Genomic DNA, 25,054 nt, shown 5'->3' with positions numbered 1-25,054 from the left:
TAGATGGAAAAAGCGGTCCTTGAAATGGTCTTGATATGTTCTTCAAAAGAGATCAGGGTCCACAGTAACGCCGAGGTCCTTCACAGTTTTATTTGAGACGACTGTACAACCATTAAGATTAATTGTCAGATTCAACAGAAGATCTCTTTGTTTCTTGGGACCTAGAACAAGCATCTCTGTTTTGTCCGAGTTTAAAAGTAGAAAGTTTGCAGCCATCCACTTCCTTATGTCTGAAACACGTGCTTCTAGCGAGGGCAATTTTGGGGCTTCACCATGTTTCATTGAAATGTACAGCTGTGTGTCATCCACATAGCAGTGAAAGTTAACATTATGTTTTCGAATGACATCCCCAAGAGGTAAAATATATAGTGAAAACAATAGTGGTCCTAAAACGGAACCTTGAGGAACACCGAAATTTACAGTTGATTTGTCAGAGGACAAACCATTCACATGCATGGATTCTGTCGTGACGTTGTTTGTTCACACTCACAATAGATTGTTGATTCGGAGCTACAATAATACAATGTTAACGTGTAGCCTAACATTAGGATGTGAAATAGGTTTCACTTCGGCAAAATCTACAGAATTTGACAATTTCCTAACCTTCAAGAGACATTTACATCGGTGAAAAAAGTATTTCTCTCTCAGAATGAAACATTATACTGAATTACGTAATCAACCTTTTGTTATGAAAATATGTTTAAACTTTAAAGTATCAATATTGTGGATAGTGTAGAGACTTATTTGTAGCGAAAAATATAGTTAGACGTCACAATCAAGCCTGTTTTAATTTTTCTCATGTAAAACAAAAGTATTTCTCTCTTAGAGTCAAAGATTATACTGTATTACGTAATCAACCTTTTGACATAACTTGTCTAAACTTTAAAGTAGGCCAATCATATTGTGGACAGTGTAGGAACTTATTTGTAGCCTAAAGAAAAAAAACATAGGCCTGTTTTAATTATTCTCATGTCAAAACATATTTTTATTAGATTTATTTGACCTTATTTTTGTATATTTCAGGTCAAATTGATGCATGCTTATGTGAAGCAGCTAGTGAAGATGTGTCTCCCTGGTATCTTCATTGTTACCCTGTTGACCCTCTCTATTCCTGCTGTCCATGGTGGGAAAGTCCTGGTGTTTCCTCAAGAGGGCAGCCACTGGGTCAACATGAAGGTCATTATTGAAGCGCTTCATTCAAGAGGTCACAGTGTGTCAGTAGTACGGCCATCAGACAGCTGGTACATCAAGGAAACCTCCCCTCACTACAGTTCAACAACAATTGATATTCCAGGTGGAGCTGATGAGGAATTATTTTGCTCATTTGTGTCAAGACTAATACAGATAAAGAGAGAGGGAAACTCTGCTTGGACTCGTTTTAGTTTGGACATGGAGTTGAAGGACGGGTTTTTTGAAGTTCACCGCAAAGTGTGTGAGATGATAATCCACATGTTAGAGAATAAACAGTTGATGCAGTCTATTAGAGAAACCAAGTATGACTTGGTTGTGACAGACCCAATAAATGGGGGAGGCGTTGTGCTGGCTCACTATTTAAATGTGCCACTTGTTTTCAATGTTAGATGGACTATAGGTGGTGAGGGTCATTTTGTTATTGCTCCCTCTCCACTATCTTATGTTCCATTTCCTGTTGCAGAGTTAACAGACAAGATTTATGTACTTCCGGGTTGGAGCGAGCGGTCGCATCCGCACTTCGGTCCGCAGGTAGTATAACTTTTCATTACATTTCATTATAGTACAACGGTTTGATTTGTCTAATCTTAGCAATTTCTTCTTAGCTAGCTACATAGCCGTCATTGTATCAAAGATAATTGCGTAATTATCGTATTTCGTCGTCCTAACGTAGTCTACACTACTATCTGCCCAGCAGCTAGCCAGCTAGCAAACGTCCACCGTCTACCGAATAGCAGCACTGTAGAACTATTACACTCAACTGAACGACTTGATTAGTGTAGTGTTAGCTAGCTACATAGTTGTCTTTGCTGTCTTCGTATCCAAGATAATTGTGTAGTTTAGAGTGTGTAGTTTTAGAGTGATTATCTTAATTTACAGAGGTTAGCTAGCCAGCTATCAGTCGTCCTTAACGTAGGAGACACTGCTAGCTAGCCAACAGCTAGCCAACGTCTACCGAATAGAACTTCCGCACTCAACAACCCGGTCGCATTCCGCTTCGCTCCACAGGTAGTATCACATTTTCATTTCATTTCATTACAGTACAACGGTTTGATTTGTTTGATCGTAGCTAGCTACATAGCTAGCTACATAGCCGTCTTTGTATCAAAGATAATTGTGTAGTCTAGAGCGATTTTCTAGGTTAGCTAGCCAGCTATTGTCGTTCTTTTAACGCAACGTAACGTAATCAACACAGCTAGCTAGCCAGCTAGCCCCCGAATAGCAGCACTGTATCATTTTAATCATTTTAGTCAATAAGATTCTTGCTACGTAAGCTTAACTTTCTGAACATTCGAGACGTGTAGTCCACTTGTCATTCCAATCTCCTTTGCATTAGCGTAGCCTCTTCTGTAGCCTGTCAACTATGTGTCTGTCTATCCCTGTTCTCTCCTCTCTGCACAGACCATACAAACGCTCCACACCGCGTGGCCGCGGCCACCCTAATCTGGTGGTCCCAGCGCGCACGACCCACGTGGAGTTCCAGGTCTCCGGTAGCCTCTGGAACTGCCGATCTGCGGCCAACAAGGCAGAGTTCATCTCAGCCTATGCGCTCCCTCCAGTCCCTCAACTTCTTGGCACTGACGGAAACATGGATCACCACAGATAACACTGCTACTCCTACTGCTCTCTCTTCGTCCGCCCACGTGTTCTCGCACACCCCGAGAGCTTCTGGTCAGCGGGGTGGTGGCACCGGGATCCTCATCTCTCCCAAGTGGTCATTCTCTCTTTCTCCCCTTACCCATCTGTCTATCGCCTCCTTTGAATTCCATGCTGTCACAGTTACCAGCCCTTTCAAGCTTAACATCCTTATCATTTATCACCCTCCAGGTTCCCTCGGAGAGTTCATCAATGAGCTTGATGCCTTGATAAGCTCCTTTCCTGAGGACGGCTCACCTCTCACAGTTCTGGGCGACTTTAACCTCCCCACGTCTACCTTTGACTCATTCCTCTCTGCCTCCTTCTTTCCACTCCTCTCCTCTTTTGACCTCACCCTCTCACCTTCCCCCCCTACTCACAAGGCAGGCAATACGCTCGACCTCATCTTTACTAGATGCTGTTCTTCCACTAACATCATTGCAACTCCCCTCCAAGTCTCCGACCACTACCTTGTATCCTTTTCCCTCTCGCTCTCATCCAACACTTCCCACACTGCCCCTACTACGCGCCGTCCCAACCTTCGCTCTCTCTCCCCCGCTACTCTCTCCTCTTCCATCCTATCATCTCTTCCCTCTGCTCAAACCTTCTCCAACCTATCTCCTGATTCTGCCTCCTCAACCCTCCTCTCCTCCCTCTCTGCATCCTTTGACTCTCTATGTCCCCTATCCTCCAGGCCGGCTCGGACCTCCCCTCCCGCTCCGTGGCTCGACGACTCATTGCGAGCTCACAGAACAGGGCTCCGGGCAGCCGAGCGGAAATGGAGGAAAACTCGCCTCCCTGCGGACCTGGCATCCTTTCACTCCCTCCTCTCTACATTTTCCTCTTCTGTCTCTGCTGCTAAAGCCACTTTCTACCACTCTAAATTCCAAGCATCTGCCTCTAACCCTAGGAAGCTCTTTGCCACCTTCTCCTCCCTCCTGAATCCTCCTCCCCCTCCCCCCCTCCTCCCTCTCTGCAGATGACTTCGTCAACCATTTTGAAAAGAAGGTCGACGACATCCGATCCTCGTTTGCTAAGTCTAACGACACCGCTGGTTCTGCTCACACTGCCCTACCCTGTGCTCTGACCTCTTTCTCCCCTCTCTCTCCAGATGAAATCTCGCGTCTTGTGACGGCCGGCCGCCCAACAACCTGCCCGCTTGACCCTATCCCCTCCTCTCTTCTCCAGACCATTTCCGGAGACCTTCTCCCTTACCTCACCTCGCTCATCAACTCATCCCTGACCACTGGCTACGTCCCTTCCGTTTTCAAGAGTGCGAGAGTTGCACCCCTTCTGAAAAAACCTACACTCGATCCCTCCGATGTCAACAACTACAGACCAGTATCCCTTCTTTCCTTTCTCTCCAAAACTCTTGAACGTGCCGTCCTTGGCCAGCTCTCCCGCTATCTCTCTCAGAATGACCTTCTTGATCCAAATCAGTCAGGTTTCAAGACTAGTCATTCAACTGAGACTGCTCTTCTCTGTATCACGGAGGCGCTCCGCACTGCTAAAGCTAACTCTCTCTCCTCTGCTCTCATCCTTCTAGACCTATCGGCTGCCTTCGATACTGTGAACCATCAGATCCTCCTCTCCACCCTCTCCGAGTTGGGCATCTCCGGCGCGGCCCACGCTTGGATTGCGTCCTACCTGACAGGTCGCTCCTACCAGGTGGCGTGGCGAGAATCTGTCTCCTCACCACGTGCCCTCACCACTGGTGTCCCCCAGGGCTCTGTTCTAGGCCCTCTCCTATTCTCGCTATACACCAAGTCACTTGGCTCTGTCATAACCTCACATGGTCTCTCCTATCATTGCTATGCAGACGACACACAATTAATCTTCTCCTTTCCCCCTTCTGATGACCAGGTGGCGAATCGCATCTCTGCATGTCTGGCAGACATATCAGTGTGGATGACGGATCACCACCTCAAGCTGAACCTCGGCAAGACGGAGCTGCTCTTCCTCCCGGGGAAGGACTGCCCGTTCCATGATCTCGCCATCACGGTTGACAACTCCATTGTGTCCTCCTCCCAGTGCGCTAAGAACCTTGGCGTGATCCTGGACAACACCCTGTCGTTCTCAAATAACATCAAGGCGGTGGCCCGTTCCTGTAGGTTCATGCTCTACAACATCCGCAGAGTACGACCCTGCCCACACAGGAAGCGGCGCAGGTCCTAATCCAGGCACTTGTCATCTCCCGTCTGGATTACTGCAACTCGCTATTGGCTGGGCTCCCTGCCTGTGCCATTAAACCCCTACAACTCATCCAGAACGCCGCAGCCCGTCTGGTGTTCAACCTTCCCAAGTTCTCTCACGTCACCCCGCTCCTCCGCTCTCTCCACTGGCTTCCAGTTGAAGCTCGCATCCGCTACAAGACCATGGTGCTTGCCTACGGAGCTGTGAGGGGAACGGCACCTCAGTACCTCAGGCTCTGATCAGGCCCTACACCCAAACAAGGGCACTGCGTTCATCCACCTCTGGCCTGCTCGCCTCCCTACCACTGAGGAAGTACAGTTCCCGCTCAGCCCAGTCAAAACTGTTCGCTGCTCTGGCCCCCCAATGGTGGAACAAACTCCCTCACGACGCCAGGACAGCGGAGTCAATCACCACCTTCTGGAGACACCTGAAACCCCACCTCTTTAAGGAATACCTAGGATAGGATAAAGTAATCCTTCTCACCCCCCCCTTAAAAGATTTAGATGCACTATTGTAAAGTGGCTGTTCCACTGGATGTCATAAGGTGAATGCACCAATTTGTAAGTCGCTCTGGATAAGAGCGTCTGCTAAATGACTTAAATGTAAATGTAAATGTAAGATGAGTTTTTTTGAGCGTGTCCTTGTTTATGTCATCAGGCAGTATCTGTACAGACAGGCAATTAGACCTCATTATTCTGCTTTAGTTAGTCGTTACTTTGGTCCTGAGGTCGACTTCTTCTCATTGTTTCAAGCTGCTGATTTATGGCTCATGAGAGTTGACTTTGTGTTTGAGTTCCCTCGTCCCACCATGCCTAACATTATCTATATTGAAGGGTTCAAATGTAAACCTGCCAAGCCTCTTCTCCCAAAATTGGTGGAGTTTGTTCAGGGTTCTGGGGTGCATGGACTCATTATCATGTCTTTGTGAACTTTTATTGGGCAGCTTCCACTTGATATAGCTGATGAGATAGCTGTTGCTTTTGCCCAACTGCCTCAGAAGGTAATCTGGAGGTATAAAGGAGACAGGCCAGCTACTCTGGGTAACAACACCTTATTAGTTGACTGGATGCCTCAGAATTATCTTGTAGGACACCCTATGACAAGGCTGTTTGTAGCTCACGGAGGAACAAATGGGATTTTCGAGGCTATCTACCACAGTGTTCCAATAGTAGGCCTTCCTCTGGTGTTCGACCAAACTGACAATCTTTCTAGAATGAAAGTGAAGGGTGTAGCAAAGGTTGTGTATTTAGCAACACTAGATAGAAACATATTATCCCAGGCCTTACAGGAAGTTCTGGATGAGCCATCCTACAGGACGAACATGCAGAGACTCTCCAGGCTACACAGGGACGTGCCAATGGAGCCCCTGGACACTGCCCTCTTCTGGATTGAGTTTGTCATGAGACACAAAGGTGCTGCTCACCTGCGTACAGAGTCCTACAGAATGCACTGGTACTCGTACCACTCTGTAGATGTAATGGTCTTTTTACTGACTGTTGTGTTATTTACTCTGCTGGCTTTCATTGGCATTTTCAGATGTTTCTGATGCAGGTCATGTTTGAAAATTAAAATGAAAGAGGAATGATTATGGCTTTCATCTGTACACAGTGTGGTACAACAATATGTTTTTACTTGTCTCACTCATTATACTTTTTGTTCACATGACAAATATATGTGGCATTGATGTAGACATACAGTATTGTTGACAGATGTTTTATCTATTTGCTTTTGAAGATTTTGCTAAACTTACAACTGTACCTTAACTGTTCAGCCCATTTAATCAAAGGTTTTAATAGGAAAGTCCAAATGTGCACTTTAAAAATGAATGCTGTTATAGTTGTGTGTGGCTGCTTTCTTTGTGTGTAACAGTTAAACTGATGTAAATGTTGATTCTCCAGAAGACCGTTAAGGAGCTCTGTTTTTTAATAAAGATATCATGCAGCTTAGATGTTTTCCAAAAACACTTTGTCCCTCATTGGTTCGTTCTTTTTTTCTTCCACATCTATTGTGGAGGTCATTTCAAAAGAACAAAGAACTTTCAGTTTGTCGTTATCCAGACTTTAACGACAACATCATTCTTAATTCATTCTAGAAGGGTTGATAATTCAGAGGTAATATAATCCTATGAGATCCGAGGAGGAATGTGAAGGGATTTTCATACGGATGCTTATAAAATGACAGCATTGATCTGCAATAAATAAGCCAACCAAGGTGGTCTGCATAGAGCAGAAGAAGGGTTTCTATTGTCTGACTTTTCTCTAAAGGACTCTGCTTGGAAGCCTCACTTAGATTTAGTTCACTTAGAAATACAGAGAGTATATTTCCCTCCTTTTGCCCTCAGATCAGCCTAAAATCATTGGGAAATTTAACAAATGGAAAGGTTCTCATAAAAGCAGTACTTTGACATTTACTTAATGCTTATAAACCAGCATTCCACACAAAAGCCAAAGCGAGCTACACATTTTACATGTAAGTAACATTTCACTACATCTTATCACCAGAATGAATAAGCTAATAATAATTACGGTTAAGTTAATGTTCATTGGCAAGGATGTAATGTATTGTGAGATATTGTTTACATACTGTATCAAATGTGAATCTAAATGAAGAATAAAGTTTCATCTTCACTGTCTCAATCTCTCAAAACCCTATAGAGAATTAATTATGCCCTATTGAGAACAGCTTTCATGGTCTTTCATGATTTGTATCACATCAAATTGTATTTATTGGTCGCATACGCACATTTATCAGATATTATCGTGGGTGTAGCGAAATGCTTGTACATAAATGAGAATATATAGTCAGCTAACTGACTATATGTCAAAATAAGTTCAACGTGTCATACAAACTGAATATGATTTCCTAGCTCTGTTTGTTTTATATATCATATAAATGATAACATACATTAGAAACATGACTTTGTGCCTATTTATAATTTTGTTAATTGTGTGTGGTTCAGTTTGACATGGTGGGATGTTGCTGGTCTTTCCCGGGAGGAAGTCACTGGGTTAACATGGACATTCTGATCAAGGCTCTTCACTCTCAGGGACACACCAACAAAAAGTTGGTACATCAAACAAGAGTCGTCCTACTACAGTTATTTTACAATACCTGCCACTGATGCTATGGATGAGGAATTTGTAAAGCCAATCATAAAGAACGTAATTGATATAGAGAGAAAACAATCTCTGCATTAAACGTTATGCATTTGCAAATGGTGCATTCAATATGTTGCATTAAAACTAAAAGCAGATTCACCTAGCTTTGGAGACCCTAGGAACCTCAACAGTTAACCAATCCTGTGAACGGGTTAGGCAACTCAGGTGTGTATACTTCAACAGCAAAGTTAGATAAGATGGAAGTTTATGAAGTAGGGCCTTGTAAACATAAAGGGAGTAATGTAGAGATCTACGGGTCTTTAGCGACGTTCAGCCAAACTTGTGATACAGGATACAGGGATGAGTATCAAAACTGTCACCTGTAACAAAACAAAGCCCACTATGGTATATGGCATCTGAAGGTTTAAGAGTAGTAGCAGCTGCACTTTGATAAATAATATCACCATAATCAAGAACAGATAAAGGATGACTAATGATCTACTTCCTACTGCTTAGAGAAAGGCACCATCTGTTTCTGTAGAAAAAGCCAACTTTAAATCTTAACTTCTTAACAAGCTCATCTACCTGTGCCTTTTATGTCAAATCCATACATATCCGGGAACACATTAGATTGGAGAATGAGTGAACATGTAGTTCATATGTAACATTCTTATGAGAGTCTAAAAACAAAAAAAAGATGAGTTTATTGAACTCTCTCTCTCATTGAGAGATTTTCTGTTCATAGTTACAAGGTCTGTCAAACAATTGAGTCTACAATGTATGGTGGGTAAACAGTGGAGAGGCACGTTTAAGTTTTGCTCCATCACCAATGTCGTACATTTCAATAACTTTATCAGGGCACTCAGACAAAATGACTTTCACAGAGAGAGAGTAAGAATATGCTTTTCTATTTGCTATTTACTGTTTACGACAGGTTGACTCTCCAGCCACATTACAAGGCTGTTTGTGATGAGTTTTCCAACCAGTTTTGGACTTCTATGAGTTATTACAGGGGGCTGATCTATGGCTCATGAGAGATGACTTTGTGTTTAAGCTCCTTCCCACCATGCATAATGTTATCTATATGGCAAGATTCCAATTTATCCAATTCTCCCTATCATGTGGGGTAGAATTAAACACGAGTTAGTTCTATATTGGCAATCATTGATGCAGTTTAAGATTAGGGAGCTACACTATTTCTATTACAGCATATTGGATGACTTATTCACATTCTATTCACCCAGTTCAACATAACATACTTTATGCTTAAGACATGCTGACCTCCACTGTTATTGGTTAGCATGTCTGGAGGTATGATCTTTGACCCTGTGTAACTTTCTTACTCATCAATATTCACGATTAATTCAGGATCATTTTAGTCATCCTAGGCAGACGGGTTGATTTCCACATTAGCAATGCTCCAGTGATGTTGCACCAGTTCTGGGATTTCCCAGGCTGCAACCTGGTCTCAGAGCATGTTGTATTATTCTGGACATAAATCCAAGATAGTCCATTTAGTATGATATGTTACGTTTTGTATGGTATGCATTCATTTGTGGATGTCCATCATCCATTTCGTATGATATGTTCACAATTCCAATTCGGATGATATGTTACGAATTTGTCCAATATTTTACAAGTTTGTAACCGTTATAATATGTTACGAATTCCAATTTGTTGTATCTCCCATCTCCACAGAGGAACTCTAGAGCTTTGTCAGAGCGACCATCGGGTTCTTGGTCACCTCCCCGATTGCTCAGTTTGGCCGGGCGGCCAGTTCTAGGAAGTGTCTTGGTGGTTCTAAACGTCTTCCATTTAAGAATGATGGAGGCCACTGTGTTCTTGGGGACCTTCAATGCTGCAAAAAAAATGTTTGGGACCCTTCCCCAGATCTGTGCCGTGACAGAATCTTGTCTCTGCGCTTTACAGATAATTCCTTCGACCTCATGACTTGGTTGTTGCTCTGACGTGCACTGCCAACTGTGGGACCTTATACAGACAGGTGTGTGCCTTCCAAATCATGTCCAATCAATTGAATTTACCACAGGTGGACTCAAAGTTGTAGAAACATCTCAAGGATGATTAATGGAAATAGGATGCACCTGAGCTCAATTTTGAGTCTCACAGCAAAGGGTATGAATTCTTATGTGAATAAGGTATTTCTGTTTTTTAGTGTTAATAAGTTAGCAAACATTTCTAAAAACCTGTTTTCACTTTGTTTTATTATGGGGTATTTTGTGTAGCTTGCTGAGTATTTTTTTAAATTAATCCATTTTAGAATAAGGCTGTAAAGCAGGGGTGGGCAACTCCAGTCTTCGAGGGCCTGATTGGAGTCACACTTTTTCTCCATCCTGTCACGACTCCTACCGAAGGTGGCTCCTCTCCCTGTTCGGGTGGCGCTCGGCGGTCGTCGTCACCGGACTACTAGCTGCCACCGATCCCTTTTCCCTTTTCTGTTTGTTTTGTCTGTTTAGTTTCACCTGTTCCTTGTTGAGGTTGATTAGTTGGGCTATTTAAGCCGGTAGGCCCGCCTGCTCTTTGTGCAGGCTTAACTATTTTTCCCACTGTTTCTTTGTGGCAGCAATACCAAGAAAGGCCAGTAGGTGGCAATGGTACTGTACACTATATATGTGTGCAGTTTTCATAAATACAATGAACATGGTGTGATCTCATCTAAAATAATCTCCATTGAGAACCATCACAAAGTTGGAACCCATCCAACTTGAAGGAGCTGGAGCAGTTTTGCCTTGACGAATGGGCAGAAATCACAGTGGCTAGATGTGCCAAACTTACAGAGACAAACCCTAAGAGACTTGCAGCTGTAATTGTTGCTAAAGGTGTCTCTACAAAGTATTGACTTTGGGGGGTGAATAGTTATGCACGCTCAAGTTTTCAGTTTTTTTGTCTTATTTCTTGTTCGCTTCACAATAAAAAATATTTTGCATCTTCAAATGATACGAACCCCCACCAAAAATCTATTTTAATTCCAGGTTGTAAGACAGCAAAATAGGAAGAATGTCAACGGGGGTGAATACTTTTGCAAGCCACTGTACAACGGACGAGTAGCCAGCAGTTGAAGCTTACAGTTTTCTGCATCTGGGTAGGAAAAGTAACTTTTGAAAGTGCCATGGGAGAACCTTCCAGAAGGACAACTTAGTTGGTATCCGTATTGAATTGACCTTTTTATTTTACTTTTTCTGATACATTTATATAGTCATTAAATATGTGATACTGTCCTGAGTCTACTACAATAGCTTGAAAAGAACAAAAAGCTAAAAATAAGTACAGTTATAAAAGCGAAAGAACTACTTCAAGGAATAACCCAAATAAAGGTTGACACCGGGTCCTGCCGTGGCTGTGCCAATGGCCCCTATACTGGTGCAGCTGGCAACAAGGTTGACACCTGGTCCTGCAGTGGCTGTGCCACTGTTCCCTATACTGGTGCTGCTGGCAACAAGGTTGACACCTGGTCCTGCCGTGGCTGTGCCACTGTTCCCTATACTGGTGCTGCTGGCAACAAGGTTGACACCTGAGTATTCTTTGTTTTCTTTATTGTTTTGGTTAGGTCAGGGTGTGACGTGGGTGATGTATGTGTTTTTGTACTGGGGTTTTGTAGGTTAATGGGGTTGTTTATCATGCAGGTGTTTATATATGTCTATGGTTGCCTAGATTGGTTCTCAATTAGGTGTTTATCGTTGTCTCTGATTGGGAACCATATTTAGGCAGCCATCTTCTTTGGGTATTTCGTGGGTTATTGTCTATGTCTAGTTGCCTGTGTATGTACATTTATAGTATAGCTTCACGTTCGTTTTGTAGTTTGTTTAGTGTCCGTCTTTATTAAAATATATAATATGTATTCTAATCAGGCTGCGCTTTGGTCTCATCTTTATGACGAACGTGACACAACCTGCAAGTTATCATTTCGTTGGATCGTGTTACCATCAGTATCCTGTACATACGACTAATAAAACTTGACAAGTACTTTCATTTCGAAACGGTAAATCAGAAATGTCTGAAAATACCCTGAAATAAAAGGTGACATTCTGTACTGTAATCTCATATCAAACATTTGATCTCAAATCCCAAATTCTGGAGATTTGAGACACATTTAAAAATGTTGCATCCTGTCAAAATAAAGATGTTGCGCAGTATAATTCAGTAACACCAAGATGACCCCAATTTTGAAAGTAAAACAATTTAAACATACCTATTTCTTCATCAATGTTTAAAACTGGAGTGGATTCCAATCCACTGGTCCTCGTCTCTAAAATAAGATATGCAAAAAAGGAAAGAATTAGACTTAAAGGGACATTCAGAAGTTGATAAAGCCATTTTTGGATTTATATTAATGCTATATGGTTAAACCTATTATTTTAATAACATTGATGGTAAGTTATTGCAATAATAGCTCTGTCAATAAATTGAAAGTGGTTACATTTCGCCAACCCAATCACTCAGCTTTTAACCAAAACAGGGGAGTGTGCTTTGTTATTGTTTCAACTACAAATTACAGATTTAATAAAAATACAATCAATTAATTACAAGGCCACTGAATAACAAGAAATTGTATAGATGAATATATTCAATATCTCATCAATACCTGATTCTTCCTCCTCTGTAACTGACCCAAAATGTTGCACTAGTCTGGCTCTTGATGTACTGGCCCTTGGAGCTGAAAAAATTGATAGGTTTCTATACCAAATATTAAGGTCTGCCTTTCTGATGTATCAAATACTTATGTCATGCAATAAAATGCAAATTAATTACTTAAAAATCATACAATGTGATTTTCTGGATTTTTGTTTTGGATTCCGTCTCTCACAGTTGAAGTGTACCTATGATTAAAAAAAATGACAGACCTCTACATGCTTTGTAAGTAGGAAAACCTGCAAAACCGGCAGTGTATCAAATACTTGTTCTCCCCACTGTATGTGCTGTGGGTAGATGGTACTAGACCGGACTATGGCACGGCAACAAACGTTTGATATGCTATGATACAGTATGTTTGAAAGGAAAAAGTCAGATCAGGGACCAATAAAATTAAACACCTAGACGGGATTAAATTTACCAACAGAAATGGACGTAGTTGCCTTCCTGGTTTGAGGAATAATCTACTTGGAAGCCTCACTTAGTTTTTTGTTCACTTAGAAATACAGAGTATATTTCCCTCCTTTTGCCCTCAGATCAGCCTAAAATCATTGGGAAATTTAACAAATGGAAAGGTTCTCATAAAAGCAGTACTTTAACGCTTATAAACCAACATGCCACACAAAAGCCATAGTGAGCTACACATTTAAGTAACATTTCACTACATCTTACCTCCAGACTGAATAAGCTAATAATAATTACGTTAAGTTAATGTTCATAGGCAAGGATGTAATGTATTGTGAGTTATTGTTTACATACTGTATCAAATGTGAATCTAAATGAAGAATAAAGTTTAATCTTCATTGTCTCAATCTCTCAAAACCCTTCAGCGAATTAATTACGCCCTATTGAGAACACCTTTCATGGTCTTTCATGATTTGTATCACATCAAATTGTATTTATTGGTCGCATACGCACATTTAGCAGATATTATCGCGGGTGTAGCGAAATGCGTGTACATAAATGAGAATATGTAGTCAGCTAACTGACTATATGTCAAAAGCCGTTCAACGTGTCATACAAACTGATTATGATTTCCTAACTCTGTTTGTTTATACTTCAGATAAATGATAATATACATTGGAAACATGACTTTGTGCCTATTTATAATTATGTTGATTACGTGTGTTTCAGTTTGCCATGGTGGGATGTTGCTGGTCTTTACCGGGGAGGGAAGTCACTGGGTTAACATGGACATTCTGATCAAGGCTCTTCACTCTCAGGGACACACCAACAAAAAGTTGGTACAACAAACAAGAGTCGTCCTACTACAGTTATTTTACAATACCTGCCACTGATGCTATGGATGAGGAATTTGTAAAGCCAATCATAAAGAATGTAATTGATATAGAGAGAGAAACAATCTCTGTATTAAACGTTATACATTTGCAAATGGTGCATTCAATATGGTTCATTAAAACTTAAAGAAGATTTACCTAGCTTTGGAAACCCTAGGAACCTCAACAGTTAACCAATCCTTTAAACTGCTTAGGCAACTCAGGTGTGTATACTTCAACAGCAAAGTTAGATAAGATGGAAGTTTATGAAGTAGGGCTTTGTAAATATAAAGGGAGTAATGTAGAGATCTACGGGTCTTTAGCGACGTTCAGCCACACTTGTGATACAGGATACAGGGATGAGTATCAAAACTGTCACCTGTAACAAAACGCAGTGCACTATGGTATATGGCATCTGAAGGTTTAAGAGTAGTAGCAGCTGCACTTTGAAAAATAATATCACCATAATCAAGAACAGATAAAAGGATGACTAATGATCTACTTCCTACTGCTTAGAGAAAGGCACCATCTGTTTCTGTAGAAAAAGCCAACTTTAAATCTTAACTTTTTAACAAGCTCATCTACTTGTGCCTTTTATGTCAAATCCATACATATCCGGGAACACATTAGATTGGAGAATGAGGGAACATGTAGTTCATATGTAACATTCTTATGAGAGTTTAAAAACAACATGAAGGTGAAAGTCCAAACACAGGAACATTGATTCACTAAAAGGTTGACTGAATAACCTGCCTCCTACTGCTTCGAGAAAGACATCTGATTCTGTAGAAAAAGCCAACTTTAAAACTTCTTAACCAGCTCATCTACTTATTTTTTTTAATGTCAAATCCATACATATTCAAATGCCTAAGTATTTATATCCGGGAACACATTCGATAGGAGAATGAGTGAACATGTAGTTAAAATGTAACATTCTTATGAGAGTCTAAAAACAACATGAAGGTGAAAGTCCAAACACAGGAACATTGCGTTCACTCAGATGAGTTTATTGAACTCTCTCTTATTGAGAGATTTTCTGTTCATGGTTACAAGGTCTGTCAAACAATTGAGTCTACAATGTATGGTGGATAACCAGTGGAGAGGGACATGTATATTTTGCGCCATCACCAATGTCGTACATTTCAATAACTTTATCAGGGCACTCAGACAAAATGACTTTCACAGAGAGAGAGTAAAGAATGCACGCTCAGTAAAGTTATGCACGCTCAAATAAAAATAAATAAAAAAAGTTGTATTTCTTGTTTGTTTCAAAAAACGAAAAATATTTTGCATCTTCAAATGACACAACCCCCCATTTTTTTTTTTAATTCCAGGTTGTAAAGGCAACAAAATAGGAAAAATTCCAGGGGGGGTGAAAACTTTCGCAAGCCACTGTACAATGGCCTAGTAACCAGTAGTTGAAGCTTACCGTTTTCTGCATCAATTAGAGCCTCTGTCTGGGTAGGAAAGGTAACTTTTGAAAGTGCCATGCTTAGTTTCAGAAGAATGTCTAAGTTGTAATTATTTTTGCCTCGCCTAGGGCGGCAGAACGTCTAGGGCATTGGTGATTTTATCAATGTAATCAGATTGAAAATATTAGGCTATGTTATTGACATTGTACTGATTATACAACCTACTAACCAGATGTGTTAAAAACTGTGTTTAATTTGTAGCATAGGCTTATTAATTGGGCTGCTGTTATGTTTTGTTCCTCCAACTATTAGCTGATTTAAAAAAAAGGGGGAGCGGCAGATTTGTCCAGGACCGACACTGCCATTCATTACGCAATAAGCTTTGAAAGGCGGTGAGCGACTTGATAAAAGCGATCGGCTCGAACGCACCAATTCAATGTGCTGACAAGTCTACGGTCTTGAAAAATAGAAATAGAAGGAGCATTTGAAAATTGTGGGAGCCAAATCAAATCAAATCAAATGTATTTATATAGCCCTTCGTACATCAGCTGATATCTCAAAATGCTGTACAGAAACCCAGCCTAAAACCCCAAACAGCAAGCAATGCAGGTGTAGAAGCACGTTGGCTAGGAAAAACTCCCTAGAAAGGCCAAAACCTAGGAAGAAACCTAGAGAGGAACCAGGCTATGTGGGGTGGCCAGTCCTCTTCTGGCTGTGCCGGGTGGAGATTATAACAGAACATGGCCAAGATGTTCAAATGTTCATAAATGACCAGCATGGTCAAATAATAATAAGGCAGAACAGTTGAAACTGGAGCAGCAGCACGGCCAGGTGGACTGGGGACAGCAAGGAGTCATCATGTCAGGTAGTCCTGAGGCATGGTCCTAGGGCTCAGGTCCTCCGAGAGAGAGAAAGAGAGAAATAGAGAGAGCACGCTTAAATTCACACAGGACACCGAATAGGACAGGAGAAATACTCCAGATATAACAAACTGACCCTAGCCCCGACACATAAACTACTGCAGCATAAATACTGGAGGCTGAGACAGGAGGGGTCAGGAGACACTGTGGCCCCATCCGATGACACCCCCGGACAGGGCCAAACAGGAAGGATATAACCCCACCCACATTGCCAAAGCACAGCCCCCACACCACTAGAGGGATATCTTCAACCACCAACTTACCATCCTGAGACAAGGCCGAGTATAGCCCACAAAGATCTCCGCCACGGCACAACCCAAGGGGGGGGCGCCAACCCAGACAGGATGACCACATCAGTGAATCAACCCACTCAGGTGACCCCCTCCAGGGACGGTATGAGAGAGCCCCAGTAAGCCAGTGACTCAGCCCCTGTAACAGGGTTAGAGGCAGAGAATCCCAGTGGAAAGAGGGGAACCGGCCAGGCAGAGACAGCAAGGGCGGTTCGTTGCTCCAGAGCCTTTCCGTTCACCTTCCCACTCCTGGGCCAGACTACACTCAATCATATGACCCACTGAAGAGATGAGTCTTCAGTAAGGACTTAAAGGTTGAGACCGAGTTTGCGTCTCTGACATGGGTAGGCAGACCGTTCCATAAAAATGGAGCTCTATGGGAGAAAGCCCTGCCTCCAGCTGTTTGCTTAGAAATTCTAGGGACAATTAGGAGGCCTGCGTCTTGTGACCGTAGCGTATGTGTAGGTATGTACGGCAGGACCAAATCAGAGAGATAGGTAGGAGCAAGCCCATGTAATGCTTTGTAGGTTAGCAGTAAAACCTTGAAATCAGCCCTTGCTTTGACAGGAAGCCAGTGTAGGGAGGCTAGCACTGGAGTAATATGATCAAATTTTTTGGTTCTAGTCAGGATTCTAGCAGCCGTATTTAGCACTAACTGAAGTTTATTTAGTGCTTTATCCGGGTAGCCGGAAAGTAGAGCATTGCAGTAGTCTAACCTAGAAGTGACAAAAGCATGGATACATTTTTCTGCATCATTTTTGGACAGAAAGTTTCTGATTTTTGCAATGTTACATAGATGGAAAAAAGCGGTCCTTGAAATGGTCTTGATATGTTCTTCAAAAGAGAGATCAGGGTCCACAGTAACGCCGAGGTCCTTCACAGTTTTATTTGAGACGACTGTACAACCATTAAGATTAATTGTCAGATTCAACAGAAGATCTCTTTGTTTCTTGGGACCTAGAACAAGCATCTCTGTTTTGTCCGAGTTTAAAAGTAGAAAGTTTGCAGCCATCCACTTCCTTATGTCTGAAACACGTGCTTCTAGCGAGGGCAATTTTGGGGCTTCACCATGTTTCATTGAAATGTACAGCTGTGTGTCATCCACATAGCAGTGAAAGTTAACATTATGTTTTCGAATGACATCCCCAAGAGGTAAAATATATAGTGAAAACAATAGTGGTCCTAAAACGGAACCTTGAGGAACACCGAAATTTACAGTTGATTTGTCAGAGGACAAACCATTCACATGCATGGATTCTGTCGTGACGTTGTTTGTTCACACTCACAATAGATTGTTGATTCGGAGCTACAATAATACAATGTTAACGTGTAGCCTAACATTAGGATGTGAAATAGGTTTCACTTCGGGCAAAATCTACAGAATTTGACAATTTCCTAACCTTCAAGAGACATTTACATCGGTGAAAAAAGTATTTCTCTCTCAGAATGAAACATTATACTGAATTACGTAATCAACCTTTTGTTATGAAAATATGTTTAAACTTTAAAGTATCAATATTGTGGATAGTGTAGAGACTTATTTGTAGCGAAAAATATAGTTAGACGTCACAATCAAGCCTGTTTTAATTTTTCTCATGTAAAACAAAAGTATTTCTCTCTTAGAGTCAAAGATTATACTGTATTACGTAATCAACCTTTTGACATAACTTGTCTAAACTTTAAAGTAGGCCAATCATATTGTGGACAGTGTAGGAACTTATTTGTAGCCTAAAGAAAAAAACATAGGCCTGTTTTAATTATTCTCATGTCAAAACATATTTTTATTAGATTTATTTGACCTTATTTTTGTATATTTCAGGTCAAATTGATGCATGCTTATGTGAAGCAGCTAGTGAAGATGTGTCTCCCTGGTATCTTCATTGTTACCCTGTTGACCCTCTCTATTCCTGCTGTCCATGGTGGGAAAGTCCTGGTGTTTCCTCAAGAGGGCAGCCACTGGGTCAACATGAAGGTCATTATTGAAGCGCTTCATTCAAGAGGTCACAGTGTGTCAGTAGTACGGCCATCAGACAGCTGGTACATCAAGGAAACCTCCCCCTCACTACAGTTCAACAACAATTGATATTCCAGGTGGAGCTGATGAGGAATTATTTTGCTCATTTGTGTCAAGACTAATACAGATAAAGAGAGAGGGAAACTCTGCTTGGACTCGTTTTAGTTTGGACATGGAGTTGAAGGACGGGTTTTTTGAAGTTCACCGCAAAGTGTGTGAGATGATAATCCACATGTTAGAGAATAAACAGTTGATGCAGTCTATTAGAGAAACCAAGTATGACTTGGTTGTGACAGACCCAATAAATGGGGAGGCGTTGTGCTGGCTCACTATTTAAATGTGCCACTTGTTTTCAATGTTAGATGGACTATAGGTGGTGAGGGTCATTTTGTTATTGCTCCCTCTCCACTATCTTATGTTCCATTTCCTGTTGCAGAGTTAACAGACAAGATTTATGTACTTCCGGGTTGGAGCGAGCGGTCGCATCCGCACTTCGGTCCGCAGGTAGTATAACTTTTCATTACATTTCATTATAGTACAACGGTTTGATTTGTCTAATCTTAGCAATTTCTTCTTAGCTAGCTACATAGCCGTCATTGTATCAAAGATAATTGCGTAATTATCGTATTTCGTCGTCCTAACGTAGTCTACACTACTATCTGCCCAGCAGCTAGCCAGCTAGCAAACGTCCACCGTCTACCGAATAGCAGCACTGTAGAACTATTACACTCAACTGAACGACTTGATTAGTGTAGTGTTAGCTAGCTACATAGTTGTCTTTGCTGTCTTCGTATCCAAGATAATTGTGTAGTTTAGAGTGTGTAGTTTTAGAGTGATTATCTTAATTTACAGAGGTTAGCTAGCCAGCTATCAGTCGTCCTTAACGTAGGAGACACTGCTAGCTAGCCAACAGCTAGCCAACGTCTACCGAATAGAACTTCCGCACTCAACAACCCGGTCGCATTCCGCTTCGCTCCACAGGTAGTATCACATTTTCATTTCATTTCATTACAGTACAACGGTTTGATTTGTTTGATCGTAGCTAGCTACATAGCTAGCTACATAGCCGTCTTTGTATCAAAGATAATTGTGTAGTCTAGAGCGATTTTCTAGGTTAGCTAGCCAGCTATTGTCGTTCTTTAACGCAACGTAACGTAATCAACACAGCTAGCTAGCCAGCTAGCCCCCGAATAGCAGCACTGTATCATTTTAATCATTTTAGTCAATAAGATTCTTGCTACGTAAGCTTAACTTTCTGAACATTCGAGACGTGTAGTCCACTTGTCATTCCAATCTCCTTTGCATTAGCGTAGCCTCTTCTGTAGCCTGTCAACTATGTGTCTGTCTATCCCTGTTCTCTCCTCTCTGCACAGACCATACAAACGCTCCACACCGCGTGGCCGCGGCCACCCTAATCTGGTGGTCCCAGCGCGCACGACCCACGTGGAGTTCCAGGTCTCCGGTAGCCTCTGGAACTGCCGATCTGCGGCCAACAAGGCAGAGTTCATCTCAGCCTATGCGCTCCCTCCAGTCCCTCAACTTCTTGGCACTGACGGAAACATGGATCACCACAGATAACACTGCTACTCCTACTGCTCTCTCTTCGTCCGCCCACGTGTTCTCGCACACCCGAGAGCTTCTGGTCAGCGGGGTGGTGGCACCGGGATCCTCATCTCTCCCAAGTGGTCATTCTCTCTTTCTCCCCTTACCCATCTGTCTATCGCCTCCTTTGAATTCCATGCTGTCACAGTTACCAGCCCTTTCAAGCTTAACATCCTTATCATTTATCACCCTCCAGGTTCCCTCGGAGAGTTCATCAATGAGCTTGATGCCTTGATAAGCTCCTTTCCTGAGGACGGCTCACCTCTCACAGTTCTGGGCGACTTTAACCTCCCCACGTCTACCTTTGACTCATTCCTCTCTGCCTCCTTCTTTCCACTCCTCTCCTCTTTTGACCTCACCCTCTCACCTTCCCCCCCTACTCACAAGGCAGGCAATACGCTCGACCTCATCTTTACTAGATGCTGTTCTTCCACTAACATCATTGCAACTCCCCTCCAAGTCTCCGACCACTACCTTGTATCCTTTTCCCTCTCGCTCTCATCCAACACTTCCCACACTGCCCCTACTATGGTATCGCCGTCCCAACCTTCGCTCTCTCTCCCCCGCTACTCTCTCCTCTTCCATCCTATCATCTCTTCCCTCTGCTCAAACCTTCTCCAACCTATCTCCTGATTCTGCCTCCTCAACCCTCCTCTCCTCCCTCTCTGCATCCTTTGACTCTCTATGTCCCCTATCCTCCAGGCCGGCTCGGACCTCCCCTCCCGCTCCGTGGCTCGACGACTCATTGCGAGCTCACAGAACAGGGCTCCGGGCAGCCGAGCGGAAATGGAGGAAAACTCGCCTCCCTGCGGACCTGGCATCCTTTCACTCCCTCCTCTCTACATTTTCCTCTTCTGTCTCTGCTGCTAAAGCCACTTTCTACCACTCTAAATTCCAAGCATCTGCCTCTAACCCTAGGAAGCTCTTTGCCACCTTCTCCTCCCTCCTGAATCCTCCTCCCCCTCCCCCCCTCCTCCCTCTCTGCAGATGACTTCGTCAACCATTTTGAAAAGAAGGTCGACGACATCCGATCCTCGTTTGCTAAGTCTAACGACACCGCTGGTTCTGCTCACACTGCCCTACCCTGTGCTCTGACCTCTTTCTCCCCTCTCTCTCAGATGAAATCTCGCGTCTTGTGACGGCCGGCCGCCCAACAACCTGCCCGCTTGACCCTATCCCCTCCTCTCTTCTCCAGACCATTTCCGGAGACCTTCTCCCTTACCTCACCTCGCTCATCAACTCATCCCTGACCACTGGCTACGTCCCTTCCGTTTTCAAGAGTGCGAGAGTTGCACCCTTCTGAAAAAACCTACACTCGATCCCTCCGATGTCAACAACTACAGACCAGTATCCCTTCTTTCCTTTCTCTCCAAAACTCTTGAACGTGCCGTCCTTGGCCAGCTCTCCCGCTATCTCTCTCAGAATGACCTTCTTGATCCAAATCAGTCAGGTTTCAAGACTAGTCATTCAACTGAGACTGCTCTTCTCTGTATCACGGAGGCGCTCCGCACTGCTAAAGCTAACTCTCTCTCCTCTGCTCTCATCCTTCTAGACCTATCGGCTGCCTTCGATACTGTGAACCATCAGATCCTCCTCTCCACCCTCTCCGAGTTGGGCATCTCCGGCGCGGCCCACGCTTGGATTGCGTCCTACCTGACAGGTCGCTCCTACCAGGTGGCGTGGCGAGAATCTGTCTCCTCACCACGTGCCCTCACCACTGGTGTCCCCCAGGCTCTGTTCTAGGCCCTCTCCTATTCTCGCTATACACCAAGTCACTTGGCTCTGTCATAACCTCACATGGTCTCTCCTATCATTGCTATGCAGACGACACACAATTAATCTTCTCCTTTCCCCCTTCTGATGACCAGGTGGCGAATCGCATCTCTGCATGTCTGGCAGACATATCAGTGTGGATGACGGATCACCACCTCAAGCTGAACCTCGGCAAGACGGAGCTGCTCTTCCTCCCGGGGAAGGACTGCCCGTTCCATGATCTCGCCATCACGGTTGACAACTCCATTGTGTCCTCCTCCCAGTGCGCTAAGAACCTTGGCGTGATCCTGGACAACACCCTGTCGTTCTCAAATAACATCAAGGCGGTGGCCCGTTCCTGTAGGTTCATGCTCTACAACATCCGCAGAGTACGACCCTGCCCACACAGGAAGCGGCGCAGGTCCTAATCCAGGCACTTGTCATCTCCCGTCTGGATTACTGCAACTCGCTATTGGCTGGGCTCCCTGCCTGTGCCATTAAACCCCTACAACTCATCCAGAACGCCGCAGCCCGTCTGGTGTTCAACCTTCCCAAGTTCTCTCACGTCACCCCGCTCCTCCACTGGCTTCCAGTTGAAGCTCGCATCCGCTACAAGACCATGGTGCTTGCCTACGGAGCTGTGAGGGGAACGGCACCTCAGTACCTCCAGGCTCTGATCAGGCCCTACACCCAAACAAGGGCACTGCGTTCATCCACCTCTGGCCTGCTCGCCTCCCTACCACTGAGGAAGTACAGTTCCCGCTCAGCCCAGTCAAAACTGTTCGCTGCTCTGGCCCCCCAATGGTGGAACAAACTCCCTCACGACGCCAGGACAGCGGAGTCAATCACCACCTTCTGGAGACACCTGAAACCCCACCTCTTTAAGGAATACCTAGGATAGGATAAAGTAATCCTTCTCACCCCCCCTTAAAAGATTTAGATGCACTATTGTAAAGTGGCTGTTCCACTGGATGTCATAAGGTGAATGCACCAATTTGTAAGTCGCTCTGGATAAGAGCGTCTGCTAAATGACTTAAATGTAAATGTAAATGTAAGATGAGTTTTTTGAGCGTGTCCTTAACATCCTTGTTTATGTCATCAGGCAGTATCTGTACAGACAGGCAATTAGACCTCATTATTCTGCTTTAGTTAGTCGTTACTTTGGTCCTGAGGTCGACTTCTTCTCATTGTTTCAAGCTGCTGATTTATGGCTCATGAGAGTTGACTTTGTGTTTGAGTTCCCTCGTCCCACCATGCCTAACATTATCTATATTGAAGGGTTCCAATGTAAACCTGCCAAGCCTCTTCTCCCAAAATTGGTGGAGTTTGTTCAGGGTTCTGGGGTGCATGGACTCATTATCATGTCTTTGCGAACTTTTATTGGGCAGCTTCCACTTGATATAGCTGATGAGATAGCTGTTGCTTTTGCCCAACTGCCTCAGAAGGTAATCTGGAGGTATAAAGGAGACAGGCCAGCTACTCTGGGTAACAACACCTTATTAGTTGACTGGATGCCTCAGAATTATCTTGTAGGACACCCTATGACAAGGCTGTTTGTAGCTCACGGAGGAACAAATGGGATTTTCGAGGCTATCTACCACAGTGTTCCAATAGTAGGCCTTCCTCTGGTGTTCGACCAAACTGACAATCTTTCTAGAATGAAAGTGAAGGGTGTAGCAAAGGTTGTGTATTTAGCAACACTAGATAGAAACATATTCTCCCAGGCCTTACAGGAAGTTCTGGATGAGCCATCCTACAGGACGAACATGCAGAGACTCTCCAGGCTACACAGGGACGTGCCAATGGAGCCCCTGGACACTGCCCTCTTCTGGATTGAGTTTGTCATGAGACACAAAGGTGCTGCTCACCTGCGTACAGAGTCCTACAGAATGCACTGGTACTCGTACCACTCTGTAGATGTAATGGTCTTTTTACTGACTGTTGTGTTATTTACTCTGCTGGCTTTCATTGGCATTTTCAGATGTTTCTGTTGCAGGTCATGTTTGAAAATGAAAATGAAAGAGGAATGATTATGGCTTTCATCTGTACACAGTGTGGTACAACAATATGTTTTTACTTGTCTCACTCATTATACTTTTTGTTTACATGACAAATATATGTGGCATTGATGTAGACATACAGTATTGTTGACAGATGTTTTATCTATTTGCTTTTGAAGATTTTGCTAAACTTACAACTGTACTTGTACAACTGTACAAGTACAACTGTACTTGTAACTGTTCAGCCCATTTAATCAAAGGTTTTAATAGGAAAGTCCAAATGTGCACTTTAAAAATGAATGCTGTTATAGTTGTGTGTGGCTGCTTTCTTTGTGTGTAACAGTTAAACTGATGTAAATGTTGATTCTCCAGAAGACCGTTAAGGAGCTCTGTTTTTAATAAAGATATCATGCAGCTTAGATGTTTCCAAAAACACTTTGTCCCTCATTGGTTCGTTCTTTTTTCTTCCACATCTATTGTGGAGGTCATTTCAAAAGAACAAAGAACTTTCAGTTTGTCGTTATCCAGACTTTAACGACAACATCATTCTTAATTCATTCTAGAAGGTTGATAATTCAGAGGTAATATAATCCTATGAGATCCGAGGAGGAATGTGAAGGGATTTTCATACGGATGCTTATAAAATGACAGCATTGATCTGCAATAAATAAGCCAACCAAGGTGGTCTGCATAGAGCAGAAGAAGGGTTTCTATTGTCTGACTTTTCTCTAAAGGACTCTGCTTGGAAGCCTCACTTAGATTTAGTTCACTTAGAAATACAGAGAGTATATTTCCCTCCTTTTGCCCTCAGATCAGCCTAAAATCATTGGGAAATTTAACAAATGGAAAGGTTCTCATAAAAGCAGTACTTTGACATTTACTTAATGCTATAAACCAGCATTCCACACAAAAGCCAAAGCGAGCTACATTTTACATGTAGTAACATTTCACTACATCTTATCACCAGAATGAATAAGCTAATAATAATTACGGTTAAGTTAATGTTCATTGGCAAGGATGTAA

At 43.0% G+C, this 25,054-nt stretch overlaps 1 protein-coding gene and 2 pseudogenes across 1 annotated transcript; all 3 read left to right on the top strand.

Moving 5' to 3' along the window:
* Positions 1-467: 467 nt before the first annotated feature.
* On the top strand, positions 468-6,965 carry LOC135567408 (UDP-glucuronosyltransferase 2C1-like; annotated as a pseudogene).
* Positions 6,966-18,486: 11,521 nt separating this feature from the next.
* LOC135567406 (UDP-glucuronosyltransferase 2B31-like) lies at positions 18,487-19,190 on the top strand (annotated as a pseudogene).
* Positions 19,191-21,606: 2,416 nt separating this feature from the next.
* On the top strand, positions 21,607-24,230 carry LOC135567407 (UDP-glucuronosyltransferase 2A2-like). The gene is made up of 2 exons (XM_065014805.1): positions 21,607-21,626; positions 23,134-24,230. The coding sequence occupies exons 1-2, from the start codon at positions 21,607-21,609 to the stop codon at positions 24,059-24,061; spliced, it is 948 nt and encodes a 315-aa protein (XP_064870877.1). The 3' UTR covers positions 24,062-24,230.
* Positions 24,231-25,054: the final 824 nt, after the last annotated feature.

The sequence above is a fragment of the Oncorhynchus nerka genome, unplaced genomic scaffold (assembly GCF_034236695.1).
Source record: "Oncorhynchus nerka isolate Pitt River unplaced genomic scaffold, Oner_Uvic_2.0 unplaced_scaffold_2089, whole genome shotgun sequence".
NCBI classification, from domain to species: Eukaryota; Metazoa; Chordata; class Actinopteri; order Salmoniformes; family Salmonidae; genus Oncorhynchus; species Oncorhynchus nerka.
The sequence above is the reverse complement of the archived record's forward strand: the minus strand, read 5'-3'. Positions and strand labels throughout refer to the sequence as shown.

What these genes read in the sequence shown, in the direction of transcription:
- LOC135567407 (XM_065014805.1), top strand. Translation starts at nt 21,607, where the DNA reads ATGTCAACAACTACAGACCA. An exon ending in ATGTCAACAACTACAGACCA is followed by an intron (nt 21,627 to 23,133) that starts GTATCCCTTCTT and finishes TTATGTCATCAG; the next exon opens with GCAGTATCTGTACAGACAGG.